Here is a 16,507-nt window from a genome sequence, read left to right on the forward strand (position 1 = left end):
TATAAACTCAACAGTTCACTGCAACACTGCTGCCGTAGTGTTGATGGTGATTAACATGACTCAATGCACAGAGCTTTATTCAACACAGAGAACAGAAACAATCCTGAACAAATTAATGTTTTAAATGACTTTACTCTGACATGTTGTCTTAACCACCCTTGTAAAAATGCATTTGAATATATAGTAATTTCTTGGTTAAATTGATTTATATATGACAAAGGGCAAATATTTCACGTGGCTGTAGCAACAGTTGCACACAACAGAGAGAAGATTCATAAATCATGATTGTGTATCATAATAATGTGTATTTTTGGGATACAGAGCCGACAAAATACTGCAGGTTTTGATTTATTTATTTTCACATATTTCCAAAGGAATAATAGATGAATCTTGATGAAACTCTTTAGAGGACTGATATCTCTGAGTGTGGGCGATGTGTTTCAGCTTGATTGAATTGAAAGGGACTGTTGGGCCTTGGCAGAGTTATGTTCTCTCCTGGGGGACATTCCTCTAAAGTCTGTAGCTTTATGTTGCCTCTTAATTCTCTCACCTTTTATTAAAACGACTCCACAAATCTGTGTTGAATCCTCCCGGGCTGTGGATCGTGTGTCCGGCGCCGCAGTCAGAACTGGGTCAGGAAATTGAGCTGAGAGAGAAACCGTGGATGGATCCCCGACTCCCCGCTGGCCACAGGCCATGTTGTGAAGTCCTTCCAAGTTTGTGCAAAACGTAAAAGTGGCCTGAATACAAATGTGGGTCAGTGGGTTGATGCTGCTGGAAACTCTCACTGAGGAACTTGTGCACGGTGCTCTGGTGATTTATGTTTCCAGGGGAGAAAATAAGAAAATAAAGTGGGTCACCAGAGATAAATGTGTGAATAATCAACAAGGGAGCATTTTTATAATCATGGTATAAATAAACTCTAGGTTTGTCCCGAGCTCTGGGATTCGTCCCTTCGGGGGAGAAGAGTTCAGAGACACTCGTGGGTCTGATTTACTCACAGGAGGAGTTTCATCTGAGTAAAGTGTGAACAGGACTGAGATCTGCCCGACACGCTGGTGTCTCCTGAACGAGACGGAAACACAGAGAAGACGTGAAGGGAGTCAGATGTCCGTCAAGAAAATATGACTTTTATTAAGTAGAGAGATTCTGTGAACTTTTGTAAAGACATTCATGGTCCACAGATGATGAACCACACGTTTGTGATCCTCTAGTTCCACACCATGGACCATAGGCTGTATATTTTGGCTGGTGATGCGTCGTCCATCTTTATTTACAGTCAATGTTTTGTATGTGGACAAACATGGGAAAATATAAATATTTACAATAAAGCGTACATCCCATAAAAGTAAGAAAAATATTAATATGTACAATAAGGTTTCAGTTGCACATTATACACTGCACTGGGTGTAAAATGTAAACAACCATAACTCCCATTGGATAAGAATGGTTCATTTCATCACTTTAATCCACGCAGAACTTTATTCATTCATAATTTCCCCTTTAAGCTAAAAAAAAACAAACAACATTAATCGAATCTGATCGGTTTTTTCTTTTTACGCTGCGACTTTCGTGCCCCGTGTCCCTCCCCCTCTGCCGTCCTCGGCCTTATCCGCGCACACCGGAAGAGACGCGGTCCTTTTTCCCGCAGACTCCAACATGGTGAGCGCCTCCGCCTCGCGACTCCTCCGGCCGCTCATCGGGAAACATCGCGCCTCGGCGCCGTGTCGCCGCGAAATCACGCGTCCGAGTTAAAAATACAACACGTTATTAAAGCGTCGGTGTTTGTATCGAGCGCAGAAAGTCGCGATGGTCGATGTTTGTGCGTCATTTGAAAAAACTCACGGCTCGTTAGCCGGAATGTGGCTAGCTGGGGTTAGCTAGCTGGAATGAACCGAGCATGGGATGGGGGGGGGGAAATGTCGCTATTTTGTGCGCAAACGTGCGCGACTTTTCTTTAACATGCGGAGCTACACGTGTTAATAGTGAATAAAAAGGTTTGATTCCTAACATGCTAATTCTGCTACATGTAGCTAAGCTAGGCCGCAGCCGGTGTTAGCCCACATGCTAACAGGTCCGTTAGATTCTTTATCATTTCCAGCTTTGCACCTACTTTCTTACCGGGGGATGTTTGTGTTTTACCCGGTTGTGTGTTTCACTGTCTCCGGTTGTTTTGCCCTGATGTTCACCGGGTTGTGTGTCTCTCCTCCAGGCAAGAGGACCGAAGAAGCACCTGAAGCGCGTCGCGGCGCCGAAGCACTGGATGCTGGACAAGCTCACCGGAGTGTTCGTAAGTGGAGCTGCCTCAACCCGCCCGAGATACATGTGTGATCACTGAGTGTGTGTTTGTGTGTGTGGGTTCGATGCCCGACAGTGTACAGAGATGGTGTCGTGTCACGTGTGTGTGTGTCCGCTGCAGTGTCATGTGTAACAGCAGCGTGTTGCTCAGACACGTTAACTGACGTGATGGGCTTCACGACTTCAAAAATGGGAAATTTGTTTATATATCAATTGTTAAACCTTCTGACTTAGTGTGTTAAAAGATGGACCGGGATTCAAACCCAGGCTCTGACACTTGACTCACAAGAAACTAGATCTGTGATCAAGTTATTTTGTTCCTAATGTTGTGTTAAATGAAATAAATGCTCATCAATTCAAAAGAATAATCAGAATCACAACTTGAAGATTCCTGTCACACGGGACAAAACTTAGATTAAGTCTCCTGAGAATGTGTCGTTCTTTGTACCAGAATAACTTCATATGCTCAGATTAACTTTATAAATCTCAAGTCAATTTATCCACTAATTCTCTAATCTCTGCAGGAGATGTGTTAAAAAGGCAACTATGAAAGTGAAGTTTAAGTCTAACAGTGATTTTGGATATGAATAATATAACATGGAGGTTTAAACATGCCTCAGACTAACCTTAGTGGTTTTGATGAAGCCTAAATGGAAAAGGGACACCATCTATTATTAAGTTTGATTCATTGACTTGTGACTCTTTGTTTCAAAGTGTAATCTCTTCCTCCCCAGGCCCCGCGTCCTTCCACCGGTCCCCACAAGCTGAGGGAGTGCCTGCCCCTCATCATCTTCCTGAGGAACCGTCTGAAGTACGCCCTGACCGGGGACGAGGTGAAGAAGATCTGCATGCAGAGGTTCATCAAGATCGACGGCAAGGTCCGCACCGACATCACCTACCCGGCTGGATTCATGGGTGAGTGGGACCACGGGAGGCTTCTTAGGGGGTTTGGCTGAACGGGTCTGATGTAGACTTAAGTGGACCTGAGGAGGAGCAATGATGAATATCTGGTTTTGATCAGCAATGACATGACGGATTCCTCTAAGAAGTTCTGAGCTCCAGCTGCTACACGGATATTATAAGTGTCAATGAGATTAAGTTGTTGAGTTAGCTGAGTTTCATTGGCCATCGTGCGTTTCCTGTCTTTGAGATTATCTGTTTACAAGAGGCTAGTTTATAAAGACGAGGACTAGTCTGACCCAGCTCTAATCAGTACTGGGAATGGACCAGTTTAGTAGAACTGGCCTCAGGCCCCTCAGAGTGGTTATGACCTCAGTCCCAGTGTCAGTTCCACCTCCACCAGCAGCCTCACGTGGAGGTGTGGCGTTTTAATTTCCGAATCCAGGGGAAGTCTTCACAGCGGGACGAGCGTCCTATTTATACACAGTACACACACGGTGAAAACACTGATACTGTGGGACAGGAGTTGTGAGGATGATTCCTAAACCAGTTCTATAAAAAGTCTTTTATGCACTTAAATCTGGAGAACTCTATTGATATTTTATCCTTATATATATTCTATAAAACCATTTGACTGTTTTGTATAAACTCAGTTAATCGAGCTGGTGTTTTGGCATTTTCATTACACTGCAGATGTTATCGAAGTTGGGTGTCAAGACATTTTTGGGATGAAATTAACTTGAAAAGGACTTTGGTTGTTCATTAACTTAGTGTATTCTCTGCTCTGGTGGTCAAAGTCTTGAGAAAGATGTGACATGATGCTCGGGTCTAAGTCGTAAAGTTATTTTAACATTGTAAACTAGTAGCTGGTAAAAGAAAAGACAATGATTTGGAGTGGACTTGTAAAAATGGACGTACAGAGACAGTGTAAGTTGAAGTTGGTAAATACTGCTGCAGACAGTGTTACTGGTTTTGTCCACACGGCTCAAAGCTGACTGCATTCACCTTTAACTGACGTCTGTATTAGTCCTATTTGTGTAGCTGGTGCTTAGAAGAACATGGTGCTGATGCTGAGACTGTCGACCCGTTTGTTTCTCCAGATGTGATCAGCATCGAGAAGACCGGTGAGCACTTCCGTCTGATTTACGATGTGAAGGGACGTTTCACCGTCCACCGCATCACCGCCGAGGAGGCCAAGGTAAGAACTGCAAACTGCTGGTTGTGTTAAGGTTCTGCCAGTTTCACTCTGTAAAGTGTTTCTCTAAGACGTTTACACATCCCTCTCCTCGCTCTGCAGTACAAGCTGTGCAAGGTGAAGAAGCTCATGGTTGGAACCAAGGGAATCCCCCACCTGGTGACCCACGATGCTCGCACCATCCGCTACCCCGACCCCCTCATCAAGGTCAACGACACCATCAAGATCGACCTGGAGTCCGGCAAGATCACAGAGTTCATCAAGTTTGATACTGGTGCGTTCAACTCGCTGTCGTCCATCTTGGATGTATCTTTGTGTGAGGAAATGGTCTCTAATCTATTCTTCTGTAATCCTCCCCGCAGCCAACCTGTGCATGGTGACTGGTGGCGCCAATTTGGGGCGTATCGGTATGATCACCAACCGGGAGCGTCACCCCGGATCCTTCGACGTGGTGCACGTCAAGGACAGCACGGGCAACAGCTTCGCTACCAGGCTCTCCAACATCTTTGTCATTGGCAAGGTGAGGATTATAAACTGTTCTGTTGGGACCAAACCAGTTTCATGTAGGAAACCAGTCTGGAGCAAGGATGACTTCACATGGTGTTGATCAGTCATGAGAATACCCATTTGTCCTCTAAGAAGTTCTGAGCTCAGCGTAAAGACAATTTGTTAACTTTCGCCCTTGAAGCTTTTCTCAAGTTTTGTGCAAGTCAGTTAAAACAATGAAGTTTGGTACAAGTAAACTCATTTCAGGTTCATGGAAACAAGTTGTTTTAATGTTTTACCACACGTGTAGTAAACAGACTTGATTCTGATAGTACCGTCTGACATAAGGATCTGTCAGCGGCACGTTTCTCCGCTGACGTAGCAAACCTTGTCTTTCACCCGTCTGCGTCACGTGACCAGTCTTGATTGAACATTAACCATCTAATCTCCACCTGCAGGGCAACAAGCCGTGGGTGTCCGTGCCCAGAGGAAAGGGAATCCGTCTGACCATCGCCGAGGAGAGAGACAAGAGGCTGGCCGCCAAGCAGGGCAGCAGCTAAATGGCCACAGAACAGACCACCTGGTTTTCAAAATAAACTGTTATTTACAAAACAGCCAGATCTCCTCCTGTGGTTTCTCAGTCGTTTACTTCCTGGAATAAAGTTTTCTGTCAAGTATCGGTTCAAACAGTTTAAAGTGTTTAAAGGATTTCCTGAGTAACGTGGAAGTTCACAGAGCAGATAAACCTCTGCTCTACTCTGGACTTTTTCTTTAGAGATTAGTTATTTAAAAGAAAGTTCAATCTGTTAAAGTTGGTTCGCCTAAATTAACCAGTTTATAATAAATGGTATTTTCACCTGATGAATGTTAAGTTGTAGAAGAAAAAATTCAGTAGCTGGTCGGTCAAATTCAAACTGGTATAAAAAATATATATAGATCAAAAATAACTTGTATAGCTGGTATGACATCACATACTGAAGTAATGCATCAATCAATAACTGACATCTACATTTTATTCATGTTAACCAATCACTAGTCATCAGTGACAAAGGCTTCGCCCCTCTGATGCTTTTCATAAAGTTTTTATATCCTGTCCTAACGTTAAAGCAAATTAAACAACGTGCAGAAAATGTATTAAACCTTAAGGATTTAGTTTTTTACACGTCATATTTGGATAGTTTCACACTTTATATTAAGTGTGATGAACATGAAAATGTTTCCTTATTGTAATTTGATAATAGTTCTTTGTTTTAGGTGAAGTGTCTGTTTGATCTGTGGCCGTTACCATGGCAACTAAACCAGTCACCAGCTTTATCTTCAAAACAACCATCTCTCCATCCTTCTCCTGGAGTCAGCCCCTCCTCCCTCCCTCCATCCCACCATGCACCATCCATCTGTTGTCTTTCCCTTTTTCCACTCTCCTCCTCCCTTTCCTTGTTATTCCTCCCATCTTTCTCAAATTGCTTTTATATTTCCTCTCCCACCTAATCACTTCTTTTTTAAATATTCCCTCTTTCTCTTAATATCCTCCATCCTTCCTCACACCACTCTATAATTTTCTCTCTCCTGCCTGCTTTCCCTTCATCCCGTCTCCTTTCCCTACATGTGCTGATTCCCTTCATCCCTCCATCCTTCCCTTTCATCCACCCGTTATCCCTCCATCCATGCATCCCTTCATCTGTGTTCCGACTCCAGTACCAGTCCATATGGTGACTGCTGAGATCCAGCCTGCTCTGCGCTGCGGAAACCTGGCCTGGCACTCGCCACCTCAGTGTGTGTCTGTGTGTGTGTGTGTGTGTGTGTGTGTTGTCTCCTCTCCTGGCCTTCATCTTCTCCTGTGACTGTGTGCGTTTACATAAAAAGAGCAAGAGATCGACACGACCAGAACTCGTGACTTCCATTTCCAACCACGCCTCTGCAGCACATGACCCATGCTACAACAACACACACACGCAGCACGATTGTGTGTCTGTCTGTGTGTGTGTGTGTGTGTGGAGGGGGCACGGCTCGCTCCCATGACCGTCTGCTCTCTGACACACTGAACAGTGCAGTGATCCATCATCTGTGGCAGCGAGGACGGTGAATCTGCAGCTTCTTAAAACGAGGAGGGAAAAGTTCAGGCTTTAAAAAATGTGTAAAATACAGTTTGTGGTCGTCTTGAGTTCGACCCTCGACTCACCAGCGCTGTTCAAGGACACTGAAGGTCGTTGTGAGCTGCCGTTTGGAAGCCTCAAGTTCGGCATTTCTGTTTTTTGGAACCAGAAGTATCCATATTTGGAGGAGTGGGGGGGTGGAGCCTGACCGAGAGCTCAAGGACGCTGCACCCATTGGACGGTACTAGCTGTCAATCACGCAGTATCCAATGCATACAGAGCTTTATGGTCTATTTGACTCTGAATGGATCATAATCTACTAAATGAACATCGTGATGTATTGAAAAAAGACTTGAAACTAGAGATTGAGACATAAACTCCTGAGGAAAATGTTACTGACGTTTAAAGTGAGAAGTAGAGTCATTTTCTAATTGACTTCTATAGAAACAACCTGTGGCGTCGCCCCCTGCTGGTCATTTGAGAGAATACAGGTTTCAGGAACTTCTGCATTGGCTTCACATTCTGGACCCGGAGTCCATGTCTTTTTTTATAAACAGTTTATACCACAAACAGGATGGGAGAGGAAAGACTGTGTTAGTGAACATAAAAGACAAAGGAGACGTTTGGACTTTCTCCACACGTTTAACTCAGGATTATTCCAGAGATGTTTTCAGACTTATCACCTGCTGATAAGCTTCTTGCAACGTGCACACAACTGATGCAGGAGGAATAATAATAATAATAAATATGAATATATTAGATTTCTAAAGACCGAAGGCCTGTTGTGTTTCTCTGTGTGCGCTGCCTCCTCTGTAAGATAATTCAACACGTTTGTTTTCTGCAGCTCACATTTCTTTTGCTTTTCTCACCAACGAGCCAAATGCACTTCAAAGCCTCAGTGTGACTGTGCAGTGTGTGTGTCTGTGTGTGTGTGTGTCTGAATCAAATGTGATTGTTGCTCCGCTCACAAGGGGATGCAGAGCAGGACCGGAGCAAAGCATGCGTCTGGTGAGTCTCATATTTCCACTGTTCAAAGACTGTGTGTGTGTGTGTGTGTGTGTGTGTTCACTTATTTGTTTACAAGAACTGGTCCCAGGCCGATAAAAAAATGGGGACTACGCTGCCACGTTTGATTTGTTAATAAACCACAAAACCTTGAAGTGTTTTCATTTCACCGTGTGTTACCTTCACAAACACGTGTGTTCACGCTGCAGCCCGGAGTCATGCAGAGGTCAAAGGTCACAGCAACTTTGAACATCTTAACCACTTTATTTGGTGTTTCATTTAAGTGGTTGAATCATAGACTGATGTAGAAGAGAAGTGAAGCCAATACAGAAGTGGCTGAAGCCTGTATTCTCTCTCTGACCAGCAGAGGGCGACTCTACTGGGTCTATGAGAAAATTACTCTTCTTCTCTCTTGATTTATAACGTCACTAACATTGTCCTAAAGATTTAATGTCTCAATCTCCAGTTTCAAGTCTTCTTCAATACAGCTGATGTTCATTTAGTAAATACCACAGTGTGATTGACAGCTAGGACCGTCCAATGGGTGCAGGTGGCAGGTGTAGGTGGGCGTGCAGTGTCTTAGGCTCCACCCCCTGCTCCTCCTCATTAGAGCTGTATCTCAGGGGCCTCGTCCTCGTTAGCTGTTAAGCTGAGCGCTTGCAATGAATCATGGGATATATTGATGCTTAAGTGATTCTAGTCTTGTGAATCACTGAAGGATCTAATCCCCGGGGTGAGTCCCAGTGGACGAGACCACGAACCGAACTGGGTGTGTGAGACAAACCAGATCAGCTGACTGAGGCGTCTGCAGAGCGACAGCGAGGAAGCGAAGGCGAGACGGAGCGAGGAAGCAAATCCAAGTGGACGAAGTGATGGAGGTGAACTCGGCGAGGGAAGTGGAGTGAGCTGCTGAAACAATGAAGTCAGTCATCCGAGGGGGAGGAAGGGGGGACAGCTGTTTCTAATCAATTGCTTCCATGTGATTGACTGCTTGTCGGCTGGTTGGTCGACCGGCTCCTCGACAGTCAAGGTCGCCCGTCGGAGAACCCGGTGGGTTTCCACGCCCGGTTTAAACCAATCGGTCGATTCCATGTGACCAGCTGGTTGGTTGATTGATTAATTGACACCTGGGGTTGTCGTGGCAACTGATTGGGCGGAGTAACAATGCTGATATGATGAGTGTTGAGGCCGTGGTGAGTGTGTGGATGATGTAATGTGGCCGCTCCCATCCTCCTTCTTCTCCTCTTTCACATGTCTTCTTCTTACACACACACACACACACACACACACACACACACACACACACACACACACACACACACACACACACACGGCACACCCTCTCTCACACACACACACACACACAATCTCCCCACATCATGTTGATGTATTCAATAGTGTCAATAAAAGGCCGTTTATGTTGAAATTCCTTCTCTCTCTCTCTCTCTCTCTCTCTCTCTCTCTCTCTCTCTCTCCCTCTCTCTCTCTCTCTCTCTCTCTCTTTCTCTCTCTCTCTCTCTCTCTCTCTCTCTCTCTCTCTCTCTCTCTCTCTCTCTCTCTCTCTCTCTCTCTCTCTCTCTCTCTCCCTCTCTCTCTCTCTCTCTCTCTCTCTCCTTCTCTCTCTCTCTCTCTCTCTCTCTCTCTCTCTCCCTCTCTCTCTCTCTCTCTCTCTCTCTCTCTCTCTCTCTCTCTCTCTCTCTCCCCCCACCCCCACCCCCTCTCCGTACGACAGACTCAGACTGCATGAACAAAAACATTTAGGTAAGCCAAGTTCACGTCTGGGAGGGGCTGCTGAAGGGGCCCGGGGGCGCTCCGAGGACCAGATGTGCTGTTTTTGGGGCTGGTTTCGGGGAGAAGGAGGAGGGTTACGTTCACGAGCCTCGAGAGGAGGAACGGGGAGTTCCACTGGGTTCTGCAGAAAGTGGAGGGTCCTGGAAGGCAAAGTGTTGCAGAGGCCTGAACCATAGTTTGTCGAGAGATTCAAAGGCTCAATCAAATTAAATCACGGTGAAGATTTACCCCTCGGATGATAAAGTGATCGCTCTCCTCGACGTTAAATCCTCGATACCATATACATATTAAATGTTAATTCCCTTGTTGTGGGGGTGGAGGATGAAAAACGCACAAGATTGCAACATAGAATTGTTTATTTCTCCCGAGAATTCTCCTCAATATTTGTCTTGTTCTCATTAAACGTTGGAAATTGTTTAACTTTGTCGGGACTCTTCTAATTATTCAGATGAAAACAGTCAGAGGAGAGAAAATGTGGCATGTTGACGATTGACAACATTTTCACAGCTTAGGTTTGAAAACAGCTTAAAACAGAGAGGAGAGAGATTTTAAAACAAATGTTAAATCATTCAAAATTAGTATTGGATCCTTCACATGTCATTTTTTGATTAAAATTTGAATTTGTGGGTCATCTCCCATGAGAGGGAGCACAGAGCGTCTCCTCCGCCCTGGTCCTCGGAGCCCAGGGGCCACGTCCTGTCCCCTGAGAGCCTCCTGGAGGAGGAACCTCTGCGGTGGGACACTTCTCCTCACTGTGCACTTGCTGTCACTTTGTGGGGAGGAAAGAAAACACAGGGAGACGCTGGTCATGTCGGTTCACCAGAGATTTGGCTTGGACCGGGGACGTGTTCAGGGACCAGGAGGAAAAGCAGGAAAAGCAGAAAGTGACTCCAGTTCCTCCGAGTGAAATCTAATGAGGATCTTGTGACTGCGGTTATGTAATGAAGCTGATGAGTAATCCGCTCTGACGGCTGCTGGGGTCGCTCTGACCTCGGGTCACGCTCGTGGGAAACCGGTGTCACGTGGAAATAACGACTGGAGGGAAACGTTGGGGTCAAGTCGGTGATTTACTTCAGTCGTGGATTCAGCAGAGAAACGAGTTGTTGGTTCAGTTCATTGATGATTTATCATTGATTTTTGATGTAACAAAGAACATTTACTTCATTACGGCACCTCGGTAGATTAACTTTTAATTTGCTTACCAAGTACTTTAACTTTCATTACTTTAAGTATATTTAAAAGCAAGTACTTACTTACTTTTACTCAAGTAGAAGTTTTACTCTTGAGTAAATTTGTCTCTATTCATTTGAACTCGTACTTAAGTTAAATGTATGTCATGTAATGTAATGTTTCTGTTTCTTTAACCAGCTTCAACATCCCTAATCAGGAAAGTATTTAATTTGATTTACTTTTATTTATCGTTAATTATTTCTAGGTTCTGACATAACATCTGTTTCAGCCCTGTGATGTCTCCTCAATGTCTCCGTGTTGTCTCACCTGTCGTGTCCATTATGGACAGTTCATCAGCATCCTTCCTCTTCCTCTTCTTCTTCTTCTTCTCCTCTTCCTCCAGACAGGTTTCCTCCTCTTCTCGGGGAAACACCAGACTGTTGCACTGCGTCAAGCTGGAGGAGAACTAGGTGTAAGTTTGGTCTTTGGAGCTTCAAAATAAAAGCACAATAAGTTATGAGGGGGCTGTGAGGACAGTTCTGAAAAACACAAATACACCAAAATGAAATAAAAGTAAAAGAACAGATATAATGTGAGTCAGGACCTGACACATGATGGGGGAGACATTATATGGCTGATGTGGATGTTATGAATTTAGCTAGAAAACATAAACATATAGTATTAATGTATAATTTGATAAAAGAAAAACATAGAATATACATATAGAATAAAGCCCAAATCTTAACTTATAAAGTCAAAGAAGTCAGTTTAAATCTGTTTTAAGTATAAACATCTTAACATATGTATGTTTATACAAATAAACATATAAAATAAAGCCTTTAAATGTATTTTAAGTGCAGCTGCGTTTAGAATCTGGTAAAGTTTCTCTGTATTGTCTCTAAGTTTATTGGCTGTGTCAGTGTTTATCAGAGGAACTCTAATCCTCAGTGACACAGGTAGTTCACTGAAGGCTGTAAACACAGACTTTGATTGTGAAGAGTTGGAACCGGACCTCAGTGTGTGAGTGTGGTCGGTGTGACCGCAGCAGCTGAGTCTCTCCTCCGCGCAGAAAACACAGAAAAGCTCAAAAACAATGAGGGCGCACGACGCGCAACTCGCACCGAGCGTCTCCCAGCGGAGCCGAGTTTCTCCTCCCGCAGGATCCGTGGCCTGCGTCCGTGCGCCCGGCGGAGGCAGCGGCAGCTCCGGGGTCTAACTTGGCTCCTCCACACTCAGTTTGTTACCTTGTGTTTCTGTCTGGGGTGGGTGGGGTGGGGGGACGATGCCTTTCTGCAAGAGGACGACACTTCCCAAAGATGTGTGCAAGCCCGGCCGCGGAGGGCTGCGGCTGCGGGAGGCGCGTCCGCGGCAGCCGCCGGAGGTTTTCGGGGACCTGGCGGACGTGGTCGGCTTCTCCCTGTGCTCGGTGCTGCGGCAGCTGTCCGACCTGTCCCGGCACTCGGTGAGCATCCTGGAGGAGCTGGAGGGGGAGCTGGTGTCCGTGTGCCACCGGTCCGGCGCGCTGGAGGGCAGGCTGGTCCGGCTGCAGAGGAGCGTCGCGGAGCTGCTCAGCAAGCCTCCGCCGAGAGGTAAGAGGGAATCGAACACTCACCTGGGGCCACTTTACGCACAGTGCTGGTCGCAGGAGCGGAGCTGGAGCAGGTTCTGGTTCTGTCCCCGTGGAGTCGAGGGACTGGTGTCAAAGTTTGGGCTGAAATTGCTGCTTGGTTTCTGCAGAGATTTGTGGTTTGGTTTGGAGGTTTTGGTTCAGGACGCACCTTGGGGCCACCGGGGGGCCACTGGGGGGCCACGGGCCAACTCAAGCTTAATAAGGGAGTTTATTATGGGATGGCTTGCGTGTGTGAGGCTTCAGTTGATGCAGGAAACATCAGGATTTACTTTGAATTGTGCAGAAAATTATTCTAAATTATAATTTCTGCTGGGAAAAGTGAGAATTGTGCATAAACACCTGGATTTAAAACCACTTCTTGCTCCAGTGACTTTCTGTGCCTTGAGGTCGAGGGTGTGCAGGTTTACAGGATGTCCCTGAAGGCAGCAGTCCCAGTCTCCACCTGTCTCCTCTTCCTTTGACCTCTGGTGGCCTCCTGGCTCCGACTGTGAGTGACAGCAGGTCAGATTCAGGATGATGCTGGTGTCACTTGGAGGAAAGTTTGACGTGGAAACTCGTGCACATCAACACTGATGATGAGGAAACGCTGGAGTCAGTCAGAGTTGGACGTCATGTTAAATACAGTGCAACATTTTTTGGGATTGTCTTCTCACCTTGAAACTAGAGATTGAGACATTCTATAGGAAGTCGCCCTCTGCTGGTCATGTGAGAGTATGCAGGTTTCAGGTATTTCCACATTGGCATCACTTTCTGGACCCGGAGTCTACGTCCAACAGTTTATGAAACTAACTCAAACCTGCTGGTCTAAACTCAGTGTGGATCGAAACCAATTTCAAATGTTGAGATTAGATGAAAACTTTTAAAACCATTTTTTAAAAAACTTTTCCCTCATTATCTCAAACAGCTCCCGGCCCTTAACTTCCCAGAGAAACAGTTTGACGGTAGCTTGATGGTTTCGATCTTTGAAACGACTCCGACGACTCACGATAACAATCAATAATCTAAAATTAGCTTGTGATACGTTACGTTAGCCTGCGGAACAATGCAGATCAATATCGATCCTCAGTTTAACACTCGCCCTGCTCCTCTGTCACCTGCAGGGGAAGCTACTGTGGTTCAGCTCGACCTTTCACCCTCATGAAGCCCAGATGCATGATGGGAGATTTTTCCTCGCCAACCTGTTTTTTCCCCCCTATTGCAAACTTTGCACAAACTTTGCCGCTCACGGTTTCGCTCTGTGTTTGCGTTACAACTCAAGAGTGAGCACGTATGAGTAAAGTAAGCCGTCCGTGAGTTTACAAGGCTGTCGGCAACGTGTGTGTGTGTGTGTGTGTGTGTGTGAGTGTGAGAGTGTGTGTGAGAGTGTGTGTGTGTGTGAGCACGTACAGAATGATAAGAGAGAGAGTCCCTCTAAACACAGACCAGATGTAGAGCTGGAGAGAGACGAGGATGAAGCATAAAACAAAAAAGCAGCGTTGAGTTTACTTTACTTTTTAAGAGCGAACGCACCCTTGTGTCGGCCTGTGTGTGTGTTTCTGCGTGTGTGTGTGTTTCTGTGTGTGTGTTTCTGCATATGTGTGTGTTTCTGCACGTGTGTGTGTTTCTGCATGTGTGTGTGAAAGACTCATCACTGTACACGTGTTGATTTCTCCCTCGTCCTCTGAGTTGTGTGTGGGCTCTGTGTATCTCTAACATGTGGGCAGCAGCAGCAGCAGCAGCAGCAGCAGCACACGGCTCAATAATCAATAGATCCGGCCTGAGCCTTCATCTCTCCTCATCTTCCTCGCTCCACCGCCTCTCCCCGTGTTTCTCGCCTCCTACTGTCTCAGCGAGGATGGAAAACATTGATCTACTTTCCACCCAAAAGAAAAACGTTTGGGTTCTTCCTCCTTTCGCTCGAGTTCATCTTCACTGACTCACATTTATTAACACAATGCACGTTGTCATGTGTGTTGATGAAGAGGAGTTTAACGTCTTCCCTCAATTTAACATGATGGGAAGAAACACACGACGACAGCGCAGCTACAACTGTTTTGTGTCTTTTGTTGTCCCCTTTTGTCATTTTTGGTCTTATTGCAATGTCTCTGTGTAGTTTTGCATCCCTCTGTTGTTGTTTGTGTCTCTTTACAATCGTTTTTGTGTATCTGTTTTGTGTCTCTGTATTTTCATGTCTCCTCGTGGTTTGTGTGGATTATAATCGTCCCTGTGTACTTTTGTGTCTCTTTGTGTTTTGTGTCGTGTCTTTGTATTAATTTCACGTGTCTGTGTAGTTCTGTGGATCCTCGTGGTCACGTTGTGGTTTTTATTTTGTCCATCCATCCATCCCTCCATCCATCCATCCATCCATCCATCCATCCATCCATCCATCCATCCATCCATCCATCCATCCCTCCATCCATCCCTCCATCCCTCCACACCAGCTGAAATTGGATGTTATTTGAATGAAGCTGATTGGACGAGTTGAAACCGACTTCCCGCCGCGATGGTTAAAACTCAGTGAGTCTCGGGCGGCTCAGATTTGTGAGGATGAGAAGAACCTGGGTTCTCCTCCCTCACTCGAGGACGTGAGCTTCTCCTCCAGAAACAGCCGCTGACAATCCCCCCCCGTCCACCTGCCAACAAAAGCCGAACTCGGTCCGAGTTGCATAATGTCGCGTTGAACCACGTGTTCCAGCTCCTGCGTGAGGGGCTTTCTTCTCCACCCGGTTCAGAGTTTGTACAGGAGCGGGATCCGAGCTGGTTTCCTCTTCCTGGGGCCGAGGGGGGAAGAGTCACACCGATACAGGAAGCGGGCGTTGGAAAGCTCGATATCACGAGTGTGTGTCGACTGGAAGCCGTCGCTCAGGACGACCTGGACCGGAGGAATTTGTCCTCTGCAGCTCTCACTCGCTCCGTTTCCTGCCGCTCTCGCTCTGTCGTGCCCGCTCAGATTCACATGCTTCAGTTCCCAAGTATGTGAACAGGAACCAGAGTCTTGTGTTTTTCTTTTGGTGCCTGTTTCCAACTCAGTTCTGTGAGAAACCACATTCTTCCGTTGACCCACAACAGATTTTACAGGCTGATTTTGCTGAAGTTTCCTGAAACTAAAATGTTTCCCGCTCGTTTTGACCGTCACAGTCGTAGATGGTGAGTTTGTTTTAAAGCGTAAATCTGCGCGGAATCAACAGACAGAATAAAAAATGTAATTAAAAACACTTTTCTCCTTTGGACAAATCCCAGTCGTTGATATCGCAGCAGGTATTTGCCCTAAAGCCTCATTTATGTGCAACGTTAGATACGGAAATGGAGCCATTTCTTCTGAAAGCTTACGGATACGGATGCAACGGAGGGTGTAACTTTTTGACGAGAGACTTTTGCCTTCTCCACCGTCGCCATGTTTGTTGTTGTCAGAAAACGCTCTCCGCGCTGCCCTCTAGTGGCTGTATTGCTGAACAAACATCCCAACGTAAGTCTCTCTCTCTCTTTTGAGGTTTAGTGGAATTGGTGATATGAGTTTTTCAGGCACATGTGAAGAAGCAGCAGGAGATTGTCCGGGTCAGACTCGTTAGCAACGACAGGAACATGTGGGGAACGTTCAGGCGAAGGTCACCAGCGTCGGCCCTTATCACCGAATGTCTCGAATGTCGTCGTCTTTCTAAGTTGACGTCTTCGTCTGCGTCTTCTACGTGTGCGACTCCTCATTTTCCAGAGATTTTTACGAGGGAGCTGGTTGGAAAAAGTTTGGAAAGATGTCAAACATTTTACGATTTCACGTAGAACGTCCAGAGTTCAGTGCGTTACGCTTTGTGCCTGTGCTGCAGGCGGTCGACGGTCGGGATCGCCTGTCACTTTCTTTCGACTCATTTCCTTCCAAAGTTATGACAATCTAACGGTTTGATGAGAAAAGAAACAGCTTTTACTCCCTATCGTCTCTCTCTCTCTCTCTCTCTCTCTCTCACT

The 16,507-nt window shown here is 45.8% G+C and overlaps 2 protein-coding genes and 2 non-coding genes across 4 annotated transcripts in view; all 4 read left to right on the plus strand.

The window, feature by feature from the left end:
* Window positions 1-1,591: 1,591 nt before the first annotated feature.
* On the plus strand, window positions 1,592-5,493 carry rps4x (ribosomal protein S4 X-linked). The gene is made up of 7 exons (XM_035149613.2): window positions 1,592-1,662; window positions 2,213-2,290; window positions 3,033-3,213; window positions 4,299-4,396; window positions 4,496-4,667; window positions 4,756-4,913; window positions 5,338-5,493. Exons 1-7 carry the CDS (start codon window positions 1,660-1,662, stop codon window positions 5,437-5,439), a joined length of 792 nt encoding a protein of 263 aa, XP_035005504.2. The 5' UTR covers window positions 1,592-1,659; the 3' UTR covers window positions 5,440-5,493.
* LOC118103089 lies at window positions 3,292-3,357 on the plus strand. The gene has a single exon (XR_004694816.1). It is a non-coding gene; the product is annotated as a small nucleolar RNA SNORD61 (small nucleolar RNA).
* LOC118103087 lies at window positions 4,975-5,045 on the plus strand. Its single transcript, XR_004694814.1, has one exon. It is a non-coding gene; the product is annotated as a small nucleolar RNA SNORD61 (small nucleolar RNA).
* A 6,727-nt stretch (window positions 5,494-12,220) lies between the features above and the next one.
* Window positions 12,221-16,507, plus strand: part of nhsl2 (NHS-like 2) — a 74,445-nt gene continuing 70,158 nt past the window's right edge. Inside the window, exon 1 of the mRNA XM_035149014.2 lies at window positions 12,221-12,527. Coding sequence (XP_035004905.2) covers window positions 12,221-12,527 — 307 coding nt within the window. The remainder of the gene's footprint in view (window positions 12,528-16,507) is intronic.

Source organism: Hippoglossus stenolepis, chromosome 23 (genome assembly GCF_022539355.2).
Source record: "Hippoglossus stenolepis isolate QCI-W04-F060 chromosome 23, HSTE1.2, whole genome shotgun sequence".
In the NCBI taxonomy this organism is placed as follows: Eukaryota; Metazoa; Chordata; class Actinopteri; order Pleuronectiformes; family Pleuronectidae; genus Hippoglossus; species Hippoglossus stenolepis.

Bases quoted from the DNA above. Each gene is read 5' to 3' on its own strand.
- rps4x (XM_035149613.2), top strand. The intron at 2,291-3,032 runs GTAAGTGGAGCT...CTTCCTCCCCAG, and splicing joins ACAAGCTCACCGGAGTGTTC to GCCCCGCGTCCTTCCACCGG. The intron at 4,668-4,755 runs GTGCGTTCAACT...TCCTCCCCGCAG, and splicing joins GTTCATCAAGTTTGATACTG to CCAACCTGTGCATGGTGACT.